General features: G+C 36.9%; 1 protein-coding gene across 1 annotated transcript in view; it reads right to left on the bottom strand.

The window, feature by feature from the left end:
* LOC104406418 (putative ATP-dependent RNA helicase TDRD12) overlaps window positions 1-20,092 on the bottom strand; it is a gene marked incomplete at its 3' end in the record, with an annotated part of 26,889 nt that overhangs the window by 6,648 nt on the left and 149 nt on the right. Inside the window, exons 2-15 of the mRNA XM_010015386.1 lie at window positions 18,898-19,059; window positions 18,465-18,601; window positions 16,783-16,902; window positions 15,401-15,456; window positions 13,969-14,054; window positions 12,682-12,880; window positions 11,986-12,062; window positions 8,344-8,448; window positions 7,784-7,969; window positions 7,171-7,324; window positions 6,326-6,450; window positions 3,642-3,833; window positions 2,429-2,557; window positions 552-663 (exon numbers count right to left, since the gene is read on the bottom strand). Coding sequence (XP_010013688.1) covers window positions 552-663; window positions 2,429-2,557; window positions 3,642-3,833; window positions 6,326-6,450; window positions 7,171-7,324; window positions 7,784-7,969; window positions 8,344-8,448; window positions 11,986-12,062; window positions 12,682-12,880; window positions 13,969-14,054; window positions 15,401-15,456; window positions 16,783-16,902; window positions 18,465-18,601; window positions 18,898-19,059 — 1,840 coding nt within the window. The remainder of the gene's footprint in view (window positions 1-551; window positions 664-2,428; window positions 2,558-3,641; window positions 3,834-6,325; window positions 6,451-7,170; window positions 7,325-7,783; window positions 7,970-8,343; window positions 8,449-11,985; window positions 12,063-12,681; window positions 12,881-13,968; window positions 14,055-15,400; window positions 15,457-16,782; window positions 16,903-18,464; window positions 18,602-18,897; window positions 19,060-20,092) is intronic.

The following is a 20,092-nucleotide window of genomic DNA, read 5'->3' as shown; positions in this document are numbered from 1 at the left end:
CAGGAATGCTAAGACCTTTGTATGAACCTGCAAAACAGATGTTAAGTCAATCTTCTTGCTTTTGATGTATAACATGACAAAAATTAAGTTCGAAAGTGGGTAAGAATCTTTGCTACTGTAAGCAACTTGAAAAATACAATTCTACCAGAATGCATGGGAAATTATTACAGGAAGTCTTCAGAGGTGCTGAATGATCTCAAACTGATATATCCTCTGCAGTAGGAGTTAACTGTAAAATCATGGAAACTCTCTGAAAGTATTAGTAGTTCTTTTAACTAATGCATAAAATCCCCCTCCTTTACGTTGCCTCAGGTAAACCCTGGACACAGCAACAGCAACAACAAAAAAAAATTAAAAAAGAAAAAAAAAAAAGAAAAAAAAAAGAGAAAAAGGCTAGCTGTAGCAGCTGTAGCACTAGTAAGTAAAAGGATAACTAGAAAGAATTCACAGGGAACTGACCCTTGTGGAGGTGATGAAATAACCTAGTGTAAGTACTTAGTGCAGAACCACGAGGGACCATGGAGACATAATCACTCGACAAAAACTCTCACCTAACAGAATAGGAGTGCCAGAACTATGCTTTTTTGTCCACTGCTCTAAGATATACTTGGAATTGCTCTCTTTATGTATTTTCAAGGAAAATATTGAGTTGCTCTTCAGTGCCTGGATGACAAAGTAAAAAGTTATACATTCTTCCAGTAGAACAGTAACTGCTCTAAAACTAATAAACAGTATCTTACTAGTATCTAGCATACCTTAGCTACTGTAAAGACAGACTTGGAAAAAAGAGTGAAATTTAGGTTGTTAATATGAAAAAAAAGTAATTTGAGATTATGGACTTTCATCTTATTCATTTCCTGTATAAAAACAAACTAAAAGCTCAGATTTCCATGGGTTAATACATTAAACAGAAGCTTTCCTGCCATTAAGATGTCCTCTCTAAGAAGATTCTAGCAACATGCAGGCTTCATTTTTCAGTCTCTCAGAAAAACCATTAAAAACTCCTCACTGATCTACCCATACTTACTTTGCATGACGTAGTATTCTCAAAGGCTTTATGTATTTCTCAAGTTCCAGGTTCACAAATTAATCACTACAAAATCCTTCATTATTTGATAAACAGGAATGAACTAAACATTTAAAAAATTTCTGTAGACCATTTAAGATATCTGAAGTTGATGTACACAGGATTACTACAAAGAGCTTCAATGCTTCTTTAGCATCAGCAAACACTCTCTTTATGTGGTGGTGGGGTTGGTTTTGATATGCTTGAAGAAATTAACCCTCAAATATTCAAGCAAAACATGTCACAGTTATGAGACAAACCAGATTTGCTTCCATTAACTATAGTCAAAGGCTAAACATTCCAATACATAAACATTTACATAAAAAGAATTCTTTAAATATCACAGGATCTACTGCAGCTTTTGGAAGGGAATACATTCCATGTTTCAGGACTGACATGTCTTCTCATGACATTTGAACAATCCAGTCCATATCCTTTTGTTATCCCATCCCTGAACTATCATTAAAGATTTAAAGTCAAAATATCCTCATAGCTTGCCACCTTTAGCAGTATCATCCCATCATCTGCATCACCCTATTCAGGCTTAACAGAACTGCTTCCAGTCTCTTGCTTCCCAGTTAAATCAGATTTCACTCCTCCTACTTTGCACTGTTAGAGAACTAGCAGAGACGAAGCACAGAAGAGATTTTTTTTCTACTGCTATGTTACATATATTCATTGTTATAATGTCTGAAGAAAGAACACCTGTAGGAGTCCTAGTTTCCATTTCTGAAATGCTGAGTATACAATCTCACAAAAAAGGTATAAAAATGGAGCATATTCTATTGTAGGTAACTTTTGGCAGTTTTACACCAGTTTTTAAGAAAATACATGTATAAGCATGCTATCTTCCTCCCAACTCTCTACAACTTGAAGCTTAACTGAATTCTGGTACTTTCAGAGAATGACAGAAAATGTTCCTTTCACATCACAGACAGTTGTCTAAATTTCAACTACTCCAGAGTAGAAAGCAACAGAGCAGAACTTCTTAATATGGTGGATTAAGTTTTCCCGCATGACTCCTGGAAACAGTAAAGGAAATTAAGAAAACTGACAGAACTTTTAACGGAAAAAAAGATCGTCTGATCAACTCAAAGTTCCAATCTGACAGACAGAACACAGTGCATAACTGAATAATGAATGCGGTCTCTGCCAGACACTCCCATCTGCCAGACTGTCTTCTGCTTGGCAGAAGGGCAGTGTTTTGGGGCTATTTTTAGCAGAAATTATTAACTTCCAAATGCACATTCCTCCTTTATTCACACTCTTCCTATTTATTCTCAGAAGACAAGATATTTAAGTTTGTTATAACTTGACAATTAAGAAAGACCCAAACACTTTTCATCTTAAATACTTTCTTACCTCATGAATAACATCTGCTTCGTTTACTGAATTAGTGAATACCAGCACCTTCTGAGGATTACTGTGGGTAAAATCCAGTATTTTGAGTAACACAGCAATTCTCTCACTGTTCACACAAGGTTGCACAACCTAGAAAGAGATACAAAACAGAGGGCTGATAAGTAATGTAATCTATACATATTTTACTAATTCTTCCTTTTAATAAGCACTAAGCATTGTTATAGTCTACCAAAGTGAATCTAATAAATGCTAGCACCAGTAAGTGGTATATTTTGTCTTTAAGATTCAACTCTCCACGAGGTATGTGTAATTAAAATCTATCACATCATCAAAATCCCATAGTAAGGTTTTTCATTTAGTTTTAGGTGAATTATCAATCTAAATTTGGCATTTTCAAGTACTTCTAAAAAAGCCTCACACCTGCTCGCACACAGAATAGCATTCTGCACCACCTGAAATACTTTTAGTAACTGAAAAGCATCAAAACACTGATATTATTTCAGTCTTGTCAAACCATTATTTAGACTTCTCACAAAAGGTGGTGTTTTTTCAAATTCATGACATGCTCAGAATGCTTAGTCTTAGGGATTTCCCAACATTCTCAATCCCTAAATTATTACATTTTGAGATGCAGAATAATTCAGATCACAGTTACAGTATTCTGTATAATTCTTAAGGGCTACACCACATTGACTGGAAATTAAATGAGAAGACACTTAAGAACATGTAATCACTTTCTGGAAATTTATAGGTCAAGTTAAGTTCTGTATTGTGTTGCACACAGCAGTACAGTAAGAATTTTACTAGCTCTGTCTTGAGAGAACTTACCTTGTAGTTCTGCCGCTGCCTGATTAACCATCACAAAACTAAAAATTGTAAAAACACTCAATAAAATTCTGGTCATGAACTATACCATTTGCAAATACTTCACATAAAATTCAGACTCGTTTTCATAAACAATGAGATTCTTGAGGGAATACTTTCACCTCAGTCCTACAAAGAAGGCAAAACACCTTCAGCTTTTCCAGTGACTAACCTGCAGAAGTCTTCCAAGAATCACTTCAGTTCATACATGGAAGGTGCACTGGAACAGTCCCAGTTAGGACTGCAGCACTACCCACTTAAACAACCAGCAACCACCTATACTGACCTTGATTAGTACAAACAGCAAAACATCTTAGTTACCAAAGTGACATCATACCCAAATTTTTACCTGTTGCACATTTCCATAGATGGAAGCTTCTTCTACTGCTGTTATCACGACATAAGGATCATTCATAAACTCCTTTATCAAACGTGTGATGTGTTCATTCCAACGAGTTCCAACACCAATGATCTGATGCAGTGAATACTCCCACTCTTCACTAACACTGGCTTTCTTGTAACAATCTAATATAGTAAAAACCTGTAAAGAAAAAAGGTTTCTTTTCTACTCTCTTATCCTGTTCCAGAGAGTATGTAACAACAATGGAAAGTAAACTTTTTCAGCACATTGCTTTTTCCAGTCTCAAAACCACCACCAGAGCAAACCACACATTTTACATCCAAAACCAAAGTGTTCGGTTTGTGCACTTGTATCCTATTATTTGAACAACTTCTAAAGCGAGAAGAAAGCAGCAGAACAGCATGAAGCAACAGCATATACACACACAGTGGATTGCGCCCAGAGAAGAAGAAAATCTCAGGAAAATGATCTTTTCAAATCTGAAAAAATACTAAGCCTAGGCAAAAGTATATGCAAGACGTCAGAGGCAGTCAGCAAAAACTAGGAGGCAAACAGAAGATAAGTGAACTTGCCAATGCAGTTCCCTCCTTGAAGGGGGAGTTACCATAAAATCATTTATAAAAAAAGTGGGGCGGGGTTGAGGGGTGGGGGAAATCACTAAGAATGAATATATTCCTGATGACGTTGTCTGACCTAAGTGACAAGCAGTCCAGCTGTGGAACAACATCAGGATTTCTGGCAAAGCACTACCATACTAAGATACTAAGAAGTATTCAAGGGGTCTGCCAAATTTGTAATACATCTCTCTCAAACTGGCACTGTTGAGTGCCAGGGCAGGATTGTTCTTAACAATATGACATTTCTGTAACACAATGCTTTAGAAGAGCCACAATAACCCAAACATTATCAAATTATCACTTCCCTCTGAATGTTTCTCTTTTCTAGTCAAGACTGATGCTTTTAAGATGCTGAGAAGATCTTACAAGAATAGCAGATAACATACACAGTATTTTACAAACTACCTGCGCTCCGCCTCAAGAAGAAGAGGTTCACAACATAATGCCCAGCCTAAACAAAGAAAAGGAATGCCCCACTGGATAAGGATGACATTTCATCTAATTTATGACTTGCTCTGCTGCTACAAAGGCACACTTAACAGCTCCACATATAGCAAATTGGGCAATCTTATCTCTATTAAGATGTTTCTCCAGCTTTTCACAGTTAGAAACACAGTCCTTTAGTCTTACCAACTTTTAAACACGTAATATAAGTTAATGATTTAAAAAAATAATCTGTGACAGTGAAAAAAGGTGTGTAAGCCTTTTCTGCTTACCAATGTGCTTAATACTAACAGAAAGTAAAGCCTGAAAGAAGCAACAAAAAAAAAATAATCTAATTCAAGTTTGAGAAAATTCCACAAGTCAGCATTTTAAAACTTATACAATATATATACATCCTTGTCACGATGAAACTTAATGCTGCTTTTCTTCTAAGATTCTCTGAGTTGGGATCAGCTTCTGCTTTTGCCTGCACTGACTTTAGGGCCTAAGGGAAGATTTTTATGACTGCTTCCAAGATTATTTGATCATTTACTTCTGCCGTTCATTCTGCAGAGACTGAGAAGCTTATCAATAAAGATGGTTCCTGAACTGAAACTGTTCTAACAGCAGTGGTCTTAAGCACAGCTGGCAACTCGGAACCACGCAGCCGCTCGCTCACTCCCCCTACTTCTTCCTCCCCCCTGCTCCCAGAGGGATGCGGAGGAGAATCGGAGGAACGTAATTCCCACGGGTTGAGATAAGAGCAGTCCAGTAACTAAGGTATAATACAAAACCACTACTGCTACCAACAATAATAATGATAAGAGGAATAACAAGGGAAAAGGACACAACCGCTCACCACCCACCAACCGATACCCAGCCCGACCCGAGCAGCGATCTGGGCCTTCCAGGTGAATCCCCCCAGTTTCTATACTGGGCATGACGTGCTGTGGTATGGAATAGCCCTTTGGCCAGTTTGGGTCAGGTGTCCTGTCTCTGCTTCCTCCCAGTTTCCCCTCCTCCCTGGCAAAGCATGAGACTGAGAGTCCTTGGTCGGAGTAAATATTACTTAGCAACAACTAAAAACATCGGTGTTATCAGCGTTGTTCCCAGACTGAAAGTCAAAAACACAGCACTGCACCAGTTACGAAGAAGGAGAAAAAATGACTGCTGTAGCTGAACCCAGGACAAGTGTTAAGACAGAAGTTCCTTGCACACAGATGATACAAGTCTTTCAAGTAGATTTAAGATCCCTGCACTGAAAACTACTGCTACTAAATTGAAAAAAGAAAGTAAGTCCTTGGGAAACCATCCACAGCAAAGGAACACAGCACAGAAGAGCAGCAGTGAAGAACAAGAAAAAATAGAGCTCTCCAAGTCAAGAAGTCAAAAAAAGGACAAGTATAGCAAGGCAGGCAAAGTCACATTTAATAGATGACATCTCCACCTTCCCAGTGTTTCACTCAGCCAGAAGTATACAGATATGATTTTTTTTTTTTAAATTCCAGTTTTTTCCTCAACCCTACCACAGGGGTTCAGGAAAGTTGTTTTTTTTCCAGTATGTGCCACTGTTTTCACAACTTGTGCACAACTGGAACAACATTTTACCAACTGAATATATTAGCCATTTACCTGTTCAGCAGCATCAGAGAACAGCACCTCCACCTCATCAAGAACAAGATGGCAAAGTCGACAAAATAAATTGTGATGTTCGAACAGTCTCAGGAAGCTATACGGTGTAGTCACAATTACTTCACCTACAAGCAGGAATACTGTTAACATAAACTTACAACTTGAGAAAGTATTAGTAAGATATTATAGGAGCTAGTAGTTCTATTAAAAAGGCTACATTTGCATTTCAAGATGCGCCATAAGTTGAGAGGGCTTTTTTTTTTGAACTGAACTCCATTTTCTGACTTCTGGTTAACAGTCACTTTTAGTTTGTTTGCATTTTTCTACCCCTGCATGTATTCGACACCTTTGTTGGTAAAACTCCGAGTTTTTGAATGAGTGAAATCCGTTCCAAATTCTAAACACAGGACCATACAGACTCTGAAGAGAATTTACTCCATCCCTGACAGACCCAGTACCTTTGTCCAGCAACGGATGCTCATTATAATAGCTCAATATAATAGCTCATTATAATAGCTCAATAAAGCTATTATAAATCTGGTTCTAAGTCAAGTCAGTCCATGGTTAATCCTTATGCAGCATGATCTTCAGCAAACCATACCACTAACGTGGTTCAAAACTGTTATTACTCAAAACTTTCCAAAAAGATGATGAACACACAGATATTCAATCAGCTTCAGTACCACGTAATGTTAAATATCACTACAGAAATATACCATTAAAGAAACAGAATTACAACTTTATAGAACAAGAAACTTAAGCGTAAATTGCTTCTTTCACAATTTCCTGTGATTAAAGCAGCCCACATTGTTTTCAAGCATAACTGAGATAGAAAATATTCTTACAGCCTTGTATTTTCACACTGCTAGCTGCTGCTTTGTTCTGCCCAAGTATTATCAACATCGGATGAAACTGTCTGGAGCATCTCTCGTATGTTTTCAGCAGCTCAAAAACAAGTTGTGCCTTCTTCCACCCAGGACATAAAATAAGTGCTAGTGGCTACATACACACATAGAAAGTTTTACGGCATAGTATTAGACAAGAGTTCAGAATCTGGTTATTTCCAGAGGTCCCTAACAACCTCAGTAATTCTGTTTCTGTGATCTAATAAATTTAGAAAAATGAATTACAGTATTTAGAACAGCCAATACAATTTTTAATTATATTACTACATACTATCCCCTTAAAGCAAAGTTTCCTAAAGTATCAAAGTGATATGACATTAACCACTTGTTAAGTATTACTTGATAAGTAAGTTTAAAACTCCCACATTCATGTGGTCCATCTCTGTAAGGCTCTAAGCAAAGGGCTTATTTAAACCGGCAAGCATCATGAAATTACAGAGATCACCCAATAAGTTCCCATTAAATGTGTACTTTCTAAACATGCACAGCCTTTCAGATCATTATTCTACATGTGCACATCAGAAAACCTGTTACTACTCCAACATATACATACTCCACTCTTGTTTGTCAAGGCTTTGTAGCAACTTTTCAACTGCAATAAAGTAAGCAGTGGTGGAATATACACGAAAGGATCATTTCCCTGATATGAGATGGCAACTACATCACATCCTCGAGCTACTGAAGGCCAACAGTAAGATTCTGTGAAGTTAGGGCCTAAAAATTTTTTCCGAGCAAGTTCCTACAGAAAGAGAAGAATAGAGTTCCGCATGAAAACTGTGTACTTGAAACCCTAACAAAACACAACATTTATGATTTAAAAGCTTTTGACTTACATGATAAATGTCCTTAACATGCAATATGAAAAAAGTCTTTCTGGGTTGAATTCATTGTATTAAAATCTGAATCTCCTGACTTGTGCCAGTGGTTGATATACCAGAAGAAAATATGTACAGTTCTTACAGCATCTCTCTGAAGCTTCATTTATTCAACCACACAAACTTCCTAAACATTCCTCCATCAAAATGAGGTATTACTGTAATAATTAGTATGTGAAGTTGGGGTACGATACTAGACTTAAAAGAGATTCAATCTAATATATTACATTAGCATTACCTTTTTGAGCTCATGAAAAAGTGGTGCTGTTTCCAGACTTGATGATGGCTCAATTTTGTTGCTAAGAAAGATAAAGCTTCTTTCTTCATTAAGATTTTGAGAACTCTGAAACCATGACACACGACAAAGGCAACACTTAACAAAAGTGTTTTAGCTTACACATGACTTAAAAAACATTTGCTTAATTTAAAAAAAGGTATTTTGATGAAAAATAGGCAAAAACCCCTATAAATACATTTAAATGACTCTTACATATGGCCAAGCTATACAGGCTAGTGGCGAGACAAATGCTCATTATTAGTTATTTCTTATAGAAAGATTTATCAAGACTGTCTCAACACAACTGTCTTAAACCACTTAAGAGAATGCACTAGATATTCTGCGTACAGCTAGCAGTCAGCTATAACAAAATTGAAACACAATTAAAAAACAACTAGTAAAATTTCCTGTGGTGACTTGCCCTTGCCTCACAGCAACGGACCCACACAGCCACTTGCTCTCTCATTCTCCTCTTCCAGAGGGACGGGGGAGAAAAACAGCAAGAGTCAGCAAGAAGATTCCTGGGTCCAGGCAGGATTGTTACTTAATTACTGATACATGCAAATCAGACTCAACCTCAGGTTAACTTCCATTTGTTGCCAATTAATACCTGAATACTGATTTAGTTATTGGAAAACAAACCCAAAGAAACAAACATTCACAGATTTCAGGAAGACACCTTTCCTCCCCTCCTGTCAGGCTCCTCTTTTCATCAGTCAGTCCCACCACTGAGGCAATGAGCATTGCAAGGCTGGGACTGCAGACAGAACATGGCAGTTTCCCGCTGTTGCTCATTCCCTCTCACTTCTTCCATCCACTCCAGTATGGGTCCTCCACAGACTGCAGTCCCTTCAGGTATACCTACTCCAGTATGAAACTCCTCCTACTCTTCTGACCTTAGGACTGCCTCCGTTTCCCATTTTTTGTTCCCTCCCCTTTATTATTTGCCCTTAAAACATGTTTTCACAGAGTTACCACCAACTTTGCTGGTTGGCTCAGCTTTGGCCTACAGTGGGTACTGTCACTGATGCAGCTGGAATTAGCCCCTTACCTCCTTCCACAAAGACCACACAAAGACCAGCCCTGCAGCCCCAACACCACCACAACCTTCCACAAACCTTCCACAAACACACAACACATTTCACAAAAGAAGGTGAAGTTTAAATGAAAGTCCTTGAAATACCTGTTGGTCATCTTCAATCACATGTGTCTTCAGAGGCTTAGAACTTAAGCACTGCTGAAGCCTGAGAAAACCACGCAAATACCAAATCCAACATAAATGCAAAAGCAAAATTAATTTATAAATATCACAAGTATTTCTAAAATGTCATGAAGCAATTCATTCAAAATATTTCTGATGAATTACTTATGCCAAGAAGGAAAACCCTCGAACATGAAAGAAGAAATCAGACAGTACCATTTTCAAAATAGAATTCAGTATTAGTTTTCAGGCATCTGAAAATAACCCTAAGGATTTTGATTTTTTTTTTTTTAACACAAAGATAACTGGTGGATTCACCAACTTTAGAAGAGAATTAGACTGGACTATAAAATAGTTTCTTGAAGTTAAAAAAAAACCCAAAAAGACAATACAGCTTTGCATCAGTTAAAAACTGCATTAAAAGAAACAGGGCTTGGGTTCATTACATATTCATCAACTGACATGCAGCATAGAAAAAGCTTTGCACAAATCATATTCCATGAAGTTTGAAAACTTTATAAACCACACTAAGAATAAAGCAATTTAACACATTTAGTTTGCAGAAAAATACTTCCCCATCAAAGCTATTGTCTAAAAAGAACTACTATTCTTACTGTAGTCTGGGTAAGTATCAACAGCTTCAAATTTCCTTAATCCCTAAAAGCGTGTGTAGTATCTTCTCTTACCCTCCACCCTTTTAGCTGCCTGAGAATAAACTGGAAACATACTACAGGTCCTAATTCTTGGATTATATAACCATTTAAAATACTTAACACACTGCACCATACTTGTCTGTGTGAACTTCTGTATTTTCCTTGAAAGGCAAATCTGGAATTGCTTTGATAATCTACCAAGAAAGGGTAAACACTTTTTAGCACAAAAATACTGTTCAAAAGCAACATTTTAGAAATTCTTTTTCTTTATTGAGTCGAATGTGGTTTTTCTACCTAACTCTAGGATTCTCCAAACATTTTGGAGAATTTTTGTACAAATTTAAAGTTTGTCTGAATAAGGCAAGATGTTTAATGAAACAAACTTCAGAACGCCATCTATCTTGTTACAGTACAGTATTTTCCTAATTAAGAATCAAACATGCAATAAGGATATCACCCACACAAAAGATAAATTGGTTCATGGTCACATCTCAACCTATAGTCGTAACTGGAGACCTGAGCTAGTATGAACACACGCCGATTACTTTTTAAACCTTTTCGTTTTTACAACAAAACTAAGAAAAATCATGGAAATCTCCATGCCACTGACTGAAGAAAAAACAAAAGCAGGTTACCCAGTCCACACTTACAAAAACAATGCACATGAACTTAAACTGAACAACACTACAAATCCTCAAGGGAGCAACCAATAGCAAATACAGGATTCAGAGTTACCCCAAAAATGCCTGATTTTCGACAGGGGATTTTCTAGCGTTCATCATTAGTTACCAGTCACCAATGGACAAGATGTGACTTGGCCAAAGATTTGCATCACTCAAGTGGCTGGTAAAGTCTCCTTGGCTGACTGCAGGAGGCTATAAAGGTAATCCTGCTCTGCTTCTGTAACAATCTACACTACTACTTTCCACATAATTCTTACAAAAATATTGTAATAAGGTATACAGTTTAAGTTCAGGAGTGGTTGCCACCCTTCAATTCTCTGCAAGCTAAAAAATAACTTCTGTAAAACTCCTTTTTCCCCCTGACCCAACAGATAGCTCCATTGCTATCATAAAAGCAAATTTCTCCTTTAAAGCATCCAGAAGATGACAACATGGAACAGCACACAGGCTCTTTGAAAGAGCTCTGCTGGCGTACACTCTACAGTGATTATGTGCCTAGAATCTATCAGATGATTTTCCTTTCCCCCCCGTGGACACTGTAATAGCTCCAACTGTGCAATTCAGTACACAATGTAACATTCAAGAATGAGTACTGACCTTCTGAAAGCGTTTCAGAAAAGAATAGCAAACAAAACAAGAAAACAGCAAGAAACTAGATTAGATATTTGAAGTATTACACAACTTAACAAATAAGAAAAGACTCCAAAGACTGTTTAGCATGGTACAGCATAACGACTGCTTTGTTTTCAGGGTATCACTGAAATTTACATTTTTATATATTGAGAAAACTGTGTAATGCAGACAACTATCATCTTCATAGCAAAGGAGTGCAAAAGGAGGCACAAAAATTTCAAGGACTGTAATACATTTTTTTAAGTTTCTGCAATTAAAAAAAAAAACAAATTGAAGTAAAATATTTTCACCCCTATCAAGAAATAGTCCAGTCCCTCGGATCTAAGTTACACAGAAGAACAAACAAGCCTGATGACTACAGGATTCCTAACCCACCCTATGTGTTTAATTTAGTTCATCTTTTGACAGTTCAATACGAAACACAGTACTTAACCGGCGCAGTGTTTTCATCTTGATCTGTGCTTAACCTTTGGTGTGTGTCTTCAAGGAACGAACTAGAAACAGCAAGACCTAGTAGAAGTAAAAAACACAGATACACATTTCTGATCACCTGAACACATAAAAAGCCAGCATTTTTACTTACAGTGGGTTACAACTGACTTGTTTAATTGTTTGTATTATTTCCCAATGGCAAAAGACCAACCAAAACCTAGTTATCTCTATGTAAAGATAACTGTGCAGATGAGCTGAGTGGACACAAGGATGGAAGATGGGAAGTTGCGTACTTGTAAACAGACTTGAATCACTGTGAGACAACTCAAAGTAAACACTCGTGTTAGAAGTAGCTCTGTTCAAATATACCCACCAAACTCAAAAAAAACCCAGTAACGCATCACTGATCAATGCCACGAGTAATTTCAGTAATATCCAGTGCTAGTAAGCATATTAACTAATGCCAGTGTAACTCAACCTTGGCCTTCCCTTGCCATAGAGCACAAAAGCTTTACAGTATTCTTGCATCTGGTATGATCATCTTTGCAAATTTTTATATATAAGCATTGTTTGTCAGCATACCATTGGATCCAGTTGATGGATTCGAACCAAGACAGTAGTTCCATGTCAATATATGCAATTAAAGACACATGATGCATTGCTTGTTTGACTGTTTCCCCACACACATGGTTCCCACCTGTTCCAGGATCTGTTGGTATCTTCTCCTGAAACAGCACTGGCTGGAAAGCAAGCGAACGACTAACAAATTTCACTGGAAGACTCTCAGCATTTAATGATGTTCCGTTCTCCTGATAATCTGCAGAACTCCCTGTATTCTCTTCAGCTTCCTCAAAACGAGCAAAGTTCTTCAAGACAAGATCATCATTAACGCATACCTAAAAACCCCAAGATCTTCACTGATCAGCATGAATAAACAGTAAGTTACACCACCACATACTAGTTTAAAATTTATCTGAAGCTGTAAACAACAGTGTTAAGACATAAACAGTATCAGTGATTGTTTTCTGAAGAATATTAACTCAAGAATAGGAAGGTCAGTCCTATCTTTCTGTACATTCTCTAAACAGGTTCTAATTAGCTGTTGGTTTCATGCTACTGCCTTAATTAATGTTTTCTATAATCCTTAAAAAACCTCAAAAAAACCAAAACCCAAAAAAAACCCAACCCCAAGCAACCAAATAACAACCAACCTCTAAGTCAGTCAAACTGGTTTATTTCTTTTTGATTCAGTGTGCATCAAATTCTGGCAGAATGAAGGAATACCAAACCTAAAACTTCAACTCCACTGGCTGAGAGATCAGTAATAATCACAATAAAAAAGATACTAAAAGGAGTATGTATCTTGAAAGTTAAGACCATGGCTCCGATGTTAAAAGCCCTGGTAAAGCACTCCCAAACAGAAGCAGTATTCAGATACATTCACTTCTATCTACCATACAGCTGCTTAAGTCTGACAGTAGCTACAGCGGAGATTTAGCACAAGTTACGCATTTTGGCAAGTGGAACTAGGTTTGGTTTGGTTCTCCCTGACCCGCAAAGGTTTGACGACTCAGTCTTATGCAAAAGCAAGCGTGAACTTCTATTTATTTTTATACTACTATGCAACCGCATTACTGAAGCATCTTTAAGCATGATACCACAAAAACGTGCAAAAAAGTGCACTAAATAATTTGCATAGTTGTCCATTTGAAGTACTTACTTCACTCCAATTGCCTGTCAATACCTTCCAGAAAGAGATTCACACTAAATAAAATGAGATTTCTGCCTCTAGGAATTCGTCCAGAAGTTTACAAGCAACAGAAGTATAAGCCAAAACTCCTAATTAGTTATGATTTAGGTTTTACTGTATCTGACCAAAATTACAGAACTCACTTGAAAATAATGCCTTTCAGTCTTAAATAGCAAAGTTACAACTTACACAGCGAAGTGCATGAATAGGTTTGTAGATAAGTAAGTATTTTACCTTTTCATCTTTTATTGTCACATAAAGAAAAACATCAAATGTGTTATCTTCTATGGCACATAACTTGGCTTTCATATGGGTAGTGGCTAAATACAGTAATAAACACAAGAACAAGTAAAAAGATTAAACCCCAATCAAATTAGCAATATTTTTCACTTGTACTTTCGAAGAGAGACAAAAATAGAAATCATAATTAAAGGTGTAACCTATTTTTTTAGAGATGCTAACACAAATGTAATAACTTTTAAATGAAAAAATAAAGAAACACAGTAATAAAACCTTAAAAATATAAAAATGAAGTTTGCCTTAGTCTTTGAAGGAACACTGAGAGACAAAACAGATTAATGACCTCCACAAACTAGACTTGGTTCTACATTAAATGTCTTAGTTTATCTTTTAGACTCTGACAACCTGTAGTACAAATGTGTACTTTCCAAACTTGGTAATTACTTTTCTCGAAAGCAGTTACATTTGCATGGTTTTATAGCTTGGCTAGGCTCTTCATTCAAGCAAACAAACCTGATAAAATTCTGTTTGTAAATTCTGAAGCATTTCTGCATACAATAATGATGTGCTAGCAATCAAAAAAATGTATGTATTACTACTTATGATATAGTCTGGGGCTATTGATGAAGTTATTGCTCCCTACTAACCTTTACTTTGCACAGTGACACATAAATGGGAAGGGAAGTAAACAGTAAGAATTGCTATGTCCCAGTTAGTTTGTGAAATTATCAGTCTAAAGACCCTTTACTACTTTCATAAACTCATCCTCTCCTTCCCAAATACGTTTTATGTGGAGTTTTTTCTACTTGTGAGTAAGCAGGTAGTTTTCAGGTCAAAGCATGTGAGCAGAACAGAGGGCTTGATATGAAAAAGACTGGATAACCTACTGAAACACCAAATACTGGGACAAGAACAGACAGGAGAAAAAGAGCAGTTCTAGCTTATTAAGTAACTACTTGGAGCTCAACCTGTTTGTTAATAACTGTAATAGATGCTCCTTTTCTGAGCTGGTGCTTCCATCCTTATCAAAAAACAACTTAATGTGTAAACTCCTAAGCCAGATCTTGCCATCTCTGTACAAAACTCCCACTGTGATGCTGAGTCAAAGATTTATGCTAAATACACAGAAAGGCTGCACTATTCAAAACACGTTACGAGTGCTACCTGCTACATTATTTAGCCTGCCCAAGAGCCAGACACCATCTGGTCAACTATGCAGCATGGAAGCCCACAGTACTCAAGATGCAGCTCAAGTATTTTTGTCTTATTCAGTCCATCCTAAAACCTGTATGCAGCTGCTCTTTATTTTTAATACACAACATTCTTAAATATAATCAAATATATAAACACAAGTACTACATTTCTCTAACAGTTCATGTTTTGAAAAACAGAAGTGCCAATTACGATTTCTGCAGGTTTTATTTACCTTTGAGAATGTTCTGAAAATACCAAGTAGCAGCACTATCCCATCGTTTGGCTGGTCTAGGAAAATAAACACAACCAGTTTTCAACATCATAAAAAATTAAAACAGTAGTTTCGAGGAAAAACAAAAAGCAAACAAACTTTGGAGGCAGGTAAAGAATTTATATCACACCACACCAGATCTTAAGCGGCACACCAACTAGATACATTAGCAGACTCTTCCTATTAGAATAAATCTTCAGTCTTGATAATATTTTTTCAGCTCATTAATAAAATGAGCTGATGAAAAATTACCGAATATTGCTTTGTCAAGGTACAATGGCTTACATAAAATATGGTTACAAATGAAACAGAATAACCCAAAAAGAAAGGAAAAATCCACTCCTCTAATGCAACAGATACTGAGCAATTTTGAATAAGCACTTAAACACTGAAGCGCTGAAGACTGAAAAGTCTGCAGCAGAAAATCAAGTTCACTTTTCACCATTTTCTGCAACTTTAAAAAAGTGAATGAAATGAAGAGCACAGTAAACAAAATGTGTCAATTTACTACTTTTTCTGGTAATTCCCAACAATGACCCATTGAAGACTTACACTATTCCTATCCAAATGGGCTAATATTTATTTTGTCAGAATATTGGAAGTCAGGTACTCATTTCTTCCTTCAAACAAGAGTTAAAAAAAAACAAAACCAAACCAGGCCAACAAAAACCTGCATGACCACATGTAGTTTTGAATATTCTTTAATGACAAATCAAAGCAGCTTTCTTGCTGCAGAGCTGTATTTCCCAGTGATCTAATCACGTCCCTCTCAAGTTGGCAGGATTTCTGACAACAGCACCCTGTATCTCAAGGATACAAAAACATTATTCTTTACCACCAGACCCCAGTGAAAACTTTTTTCCTCACTGTGGCTTTGAAGGACTAGAATACTGGCATGAATATAAGGAAAGCACAACAGGAATTCAAAATATGTTCAGGGAAAAAAAAAATAGGGAAAAACAAAGCTACTTATATACAGGTACAGAACTTCAGTTCAGGTAAGCATGTAACTACCACACGCACAAGAAAAGGAGTCTCAGAAGTAAGATGAACATCTGTAAGGAACAATACATAAGGATAGATTACATTAGTAAATAAGTTTCAGAAACTTGAATAAACTTCTACAGGTTTTTAAATAAGTATCAAACAGGTGAATGACAAAACCCAAACCAAAGGAAGAATCATTACGGAAGCAGTTCTGTTTGAAGAAACAGCAACTAACATTTGGAAAACTGGTTCTATGTTCTTGCTGAAACATAATCTATTCTAAAAAAAAAAAAACCCAAACAAAACAAAACTTCACACTTAAGATATTTATGAACAGAATATTAAACTCTACTTACACTAGTTTTGCAGTCTCTTCACAGAAGTCGATACGCAATGTCACTGGCCTTGTGCGATACAGTCTACACTTTTTTGCTCTATATGGCAGCTGCATAAATGCTTCCAGAGCAACTCGAATGCTTAAAACCAAAGTGGAAATAATCTCATTTTACAGAGCAGATTTTACTTTCCAGAAGTCACTGTTTCATACACACATTTCTACTATACACACTCTTTTGCATTTGTGCTCATTTTCCTGAAGAATTTATCCTCTATAAAGTTGTCACTAGGACATGGAGCTGCTGAAGCAAGTCCAGAAGAGGGCCATGAGGATGACCAGGGGGCTGGAGCACCTCCCATATGAAGACAGGCTGAGAAAGTTGGGACTGTTCAGCCTGGAGAAGAGAAGGCTGCGTGGAGACCTCACAGCAGCCTTCCAGTATCTGAAGGGGGCCTATAAGGATGTTGGGGAGGGACTCTTCATCAGGAACTTCAGCGATAGGACAAGGGGTAGTGGGGTTTAGACTTAAACAGGGGAAGTTCAGGTTCGATACAAGGAAGTTCTTTACTGTGACGGTGCTGAGGCACTGGAATGGGTTGCCCAAAGGAGTTGTGAATGCTCCATCCCTGGCAGTGTTCAAGGCCAGGCTGGACAGAGTCTTGGGTGCCCTGGTCTAGTGTGAGGTGTCCCTGCCCATGGCGGGGGGTTGGAACTACATGATCTTAAGGTCCTTTCCAACCCGAACGATTCTATGATTCTATGTTTCTACATTAATCTCGCCGCTTACACTTAGTCTGGCTGGAGACCTTTAATAACCAGCAACACACCATACGCAGTGATCCATGTAAAATTATTTAAAAAAAAAAACAAACACCAAAACTAAAACATATACTTACACCTGTCTGTAACTTTTTTTTTGTTTTTTTACAATGAGAAAGCAGCAAGTATCACGTTTACTTCTAGTTCAACATATTTTAAACTCATGGCATTGTCAAATTGTTTTCTAATACAGCAACATTCAACTCAAAAGCATTATTTAATTTCAGATTTATTTCGAAATACTTCATATAAGTTTCTTAATTTCGTGGAATGCTACAGAAAAACTTTTGGTGAAGCTTTCTGTATTCAAAATTGCATATTTTATTAGGGAAATTAGCTTTAAATCTAGCCAAGAGCTGGAATAGCTACCTTTTAAAACGCATTTTTCAAGGTTTTAGGAACAGCTGGTTTCATGGTGGTTCCATTAAAAACACAGAACGTGTGAGAACTCACTTTTTTTCACCACCACAAGACAGACTGTGAGCTCTTAGTAAACAAGTTACAAAACCCACGTATTTTTGTCTAGATCAAAAGCTGGCTCAGCTATACATAATCATTTTATAAGGGAGAAGAATACACATAGCTAATGTTAACCAACAAACATATATTTCAGTTGTAACAAGCTGACACTGTTTTTATCTCAGATCTTTAAAAAAAACCTCAAAACCTACCATAGAAAGCATCTTTACAAATTCCCAAAACAAAGACTGGCCTGCAACCACACTTGCAAGGGCCTATCATACTGTTAGCAGTTTCCTGTGAAGCCAACCCACACTTCAATTAAACCAAAGCCTTGGCACTATCCATCTAAATAAATACTATCTGTATGCATTAACTAACAAAAGTATTTCAGTGACAGTGTAAATAAACCTGAACACTTACTCCTTTGATTTAACAAAAATGTATTTTGCGTAATCCACAAGGAAACATTCCATTTGATAATGATCCGTACAGTACATGACTGACTTAATTACTGCTCTACACCAACATTTGAGTTCCTCACTGAAAACCACACAAACCTGAAAAAGAACAAGACAGCAGGTTCTTGTAAGTGGAGAAAAATCACACTCAAAGATTTTTTTAGAGGCAAGAATATAGTATTATACAGCCATCAATTTTGTTTTTAAAATGCAAGCATCATAGCTTATGTAATTCTGAAGTTTACAGATAAGAAAATATAACCCACATAAATGCCATTACCTACTGTTCTACAGAGCAGTATTTAAAAAGATTAATGTGTATCTTGGATAGTTCATACCCAGACCAATGTAAGTAACAGATTATTTCTACCTGCACAGCATAGCAGTGATTTTACCTGGCCTTCTTCCACCGTTACTGGCCTTACTTCATCCACATTTTTGCAAGATTTATCGTAGAACTGATTCATTTCATCATTCAGTTTTTTATATGTCCCTTCATCAACTACGAAAGGCCCACATCCTTTCATAGTAACCCAAAAGCAACCTGGATCTTCAATCTGGGGCAAGGGGTAGATAACAAGTATAATTAGCTTCTGCTATAACAATAGGATGTTTTTAAGAATCTCTGAGCAGCAAATGTAAAAACAGAATTTAAAATCTTTAGTGAGGCATCTTAGAAGTTATTATAACCGATACTTGCCATATAGACAAAAATATCTTTCAACTTCAGACCATCAGTTCATTAAATGACTTCTTATCTTCCTAAAAGGTAGAAGTAGCATTACCTAAGCTGGTTAAACCAAGCAGTGGGTAAAGCGCAAAGACATAAAGCATTTTATTTCCATGCTGTCCTCAAGAAGTATGCTTAAAAAACCCGAAACACACACTGAACCCCAGCAAGAGATTCTTTTTCATGCTCAGAGAGTGTAAAAGACAGTCAGTTTCTTTAAAACTGGATCATAGCTTTCTGCTCAGCCTTCGTAAACTTTCACAACCCAGTCTTTCAGCTGATCTAAGTTAATCCCAGTAGGCAGCTGAACACCGAAACAGCTGCTCACTCACTCCCCTGCAGTGGGATGACTGAGACAATTGAAAGCGTAAAAGCTAGAAAACTTATGGGCTCATAGAAAACCAGTTGAATAGGTAAAGCAAAAGCTGCAGCTACTAGCAAAGCAAAACAAAGAATGCATTCACTGTTTTCTATTGGTAGCAAATGTTCAGCCATTTCCAGGAAAACGGGGCATCATCCCACACAGTGCTGATGTAGGAAAACAGATTTGATAACCACAGACCCCACCCTTTCCTTGTCCTTCCCCACAGCTTCTACTACTGAGAATAACATCATATGGTATGGAATATCCCTTGGGTCAGCTGTCCTAGCTGTAGTCTGGGAAAATTCTTCCATGATCTTGTGTGGAATACAGTAAAATCTAGTACTATACTATGCTTCATTTAAGATTATGCTGCATATCTTCCATTTTAGGTTTTAGCTACATTCCTATCACCCTCTTCTGAGATGAAACCAATATAAATACCTAGAAAAAATGACAAAAATGTATATATTCCATATACAACCCCACACACATATAA

This window comes from Nestor notabilis, unplaced genomic scaffold (genome assembly GCF_000696875.1).
Source record: "Nestor notabilis isolate BGI_N333 unplaced genomic scaffold, ASM69687v1 scaffold845, whole genome shotgun sequence".
NCBI lineage: Eukaryota > Metazoa > Chordata > Aves > Psittaciformes > Psittacidae > Nestor > Nestor notabilis.
Note: the sequence above shows the minus strand (reverse complement) of the source record. Positions and strands in the feature narration are given on the sequence as shown.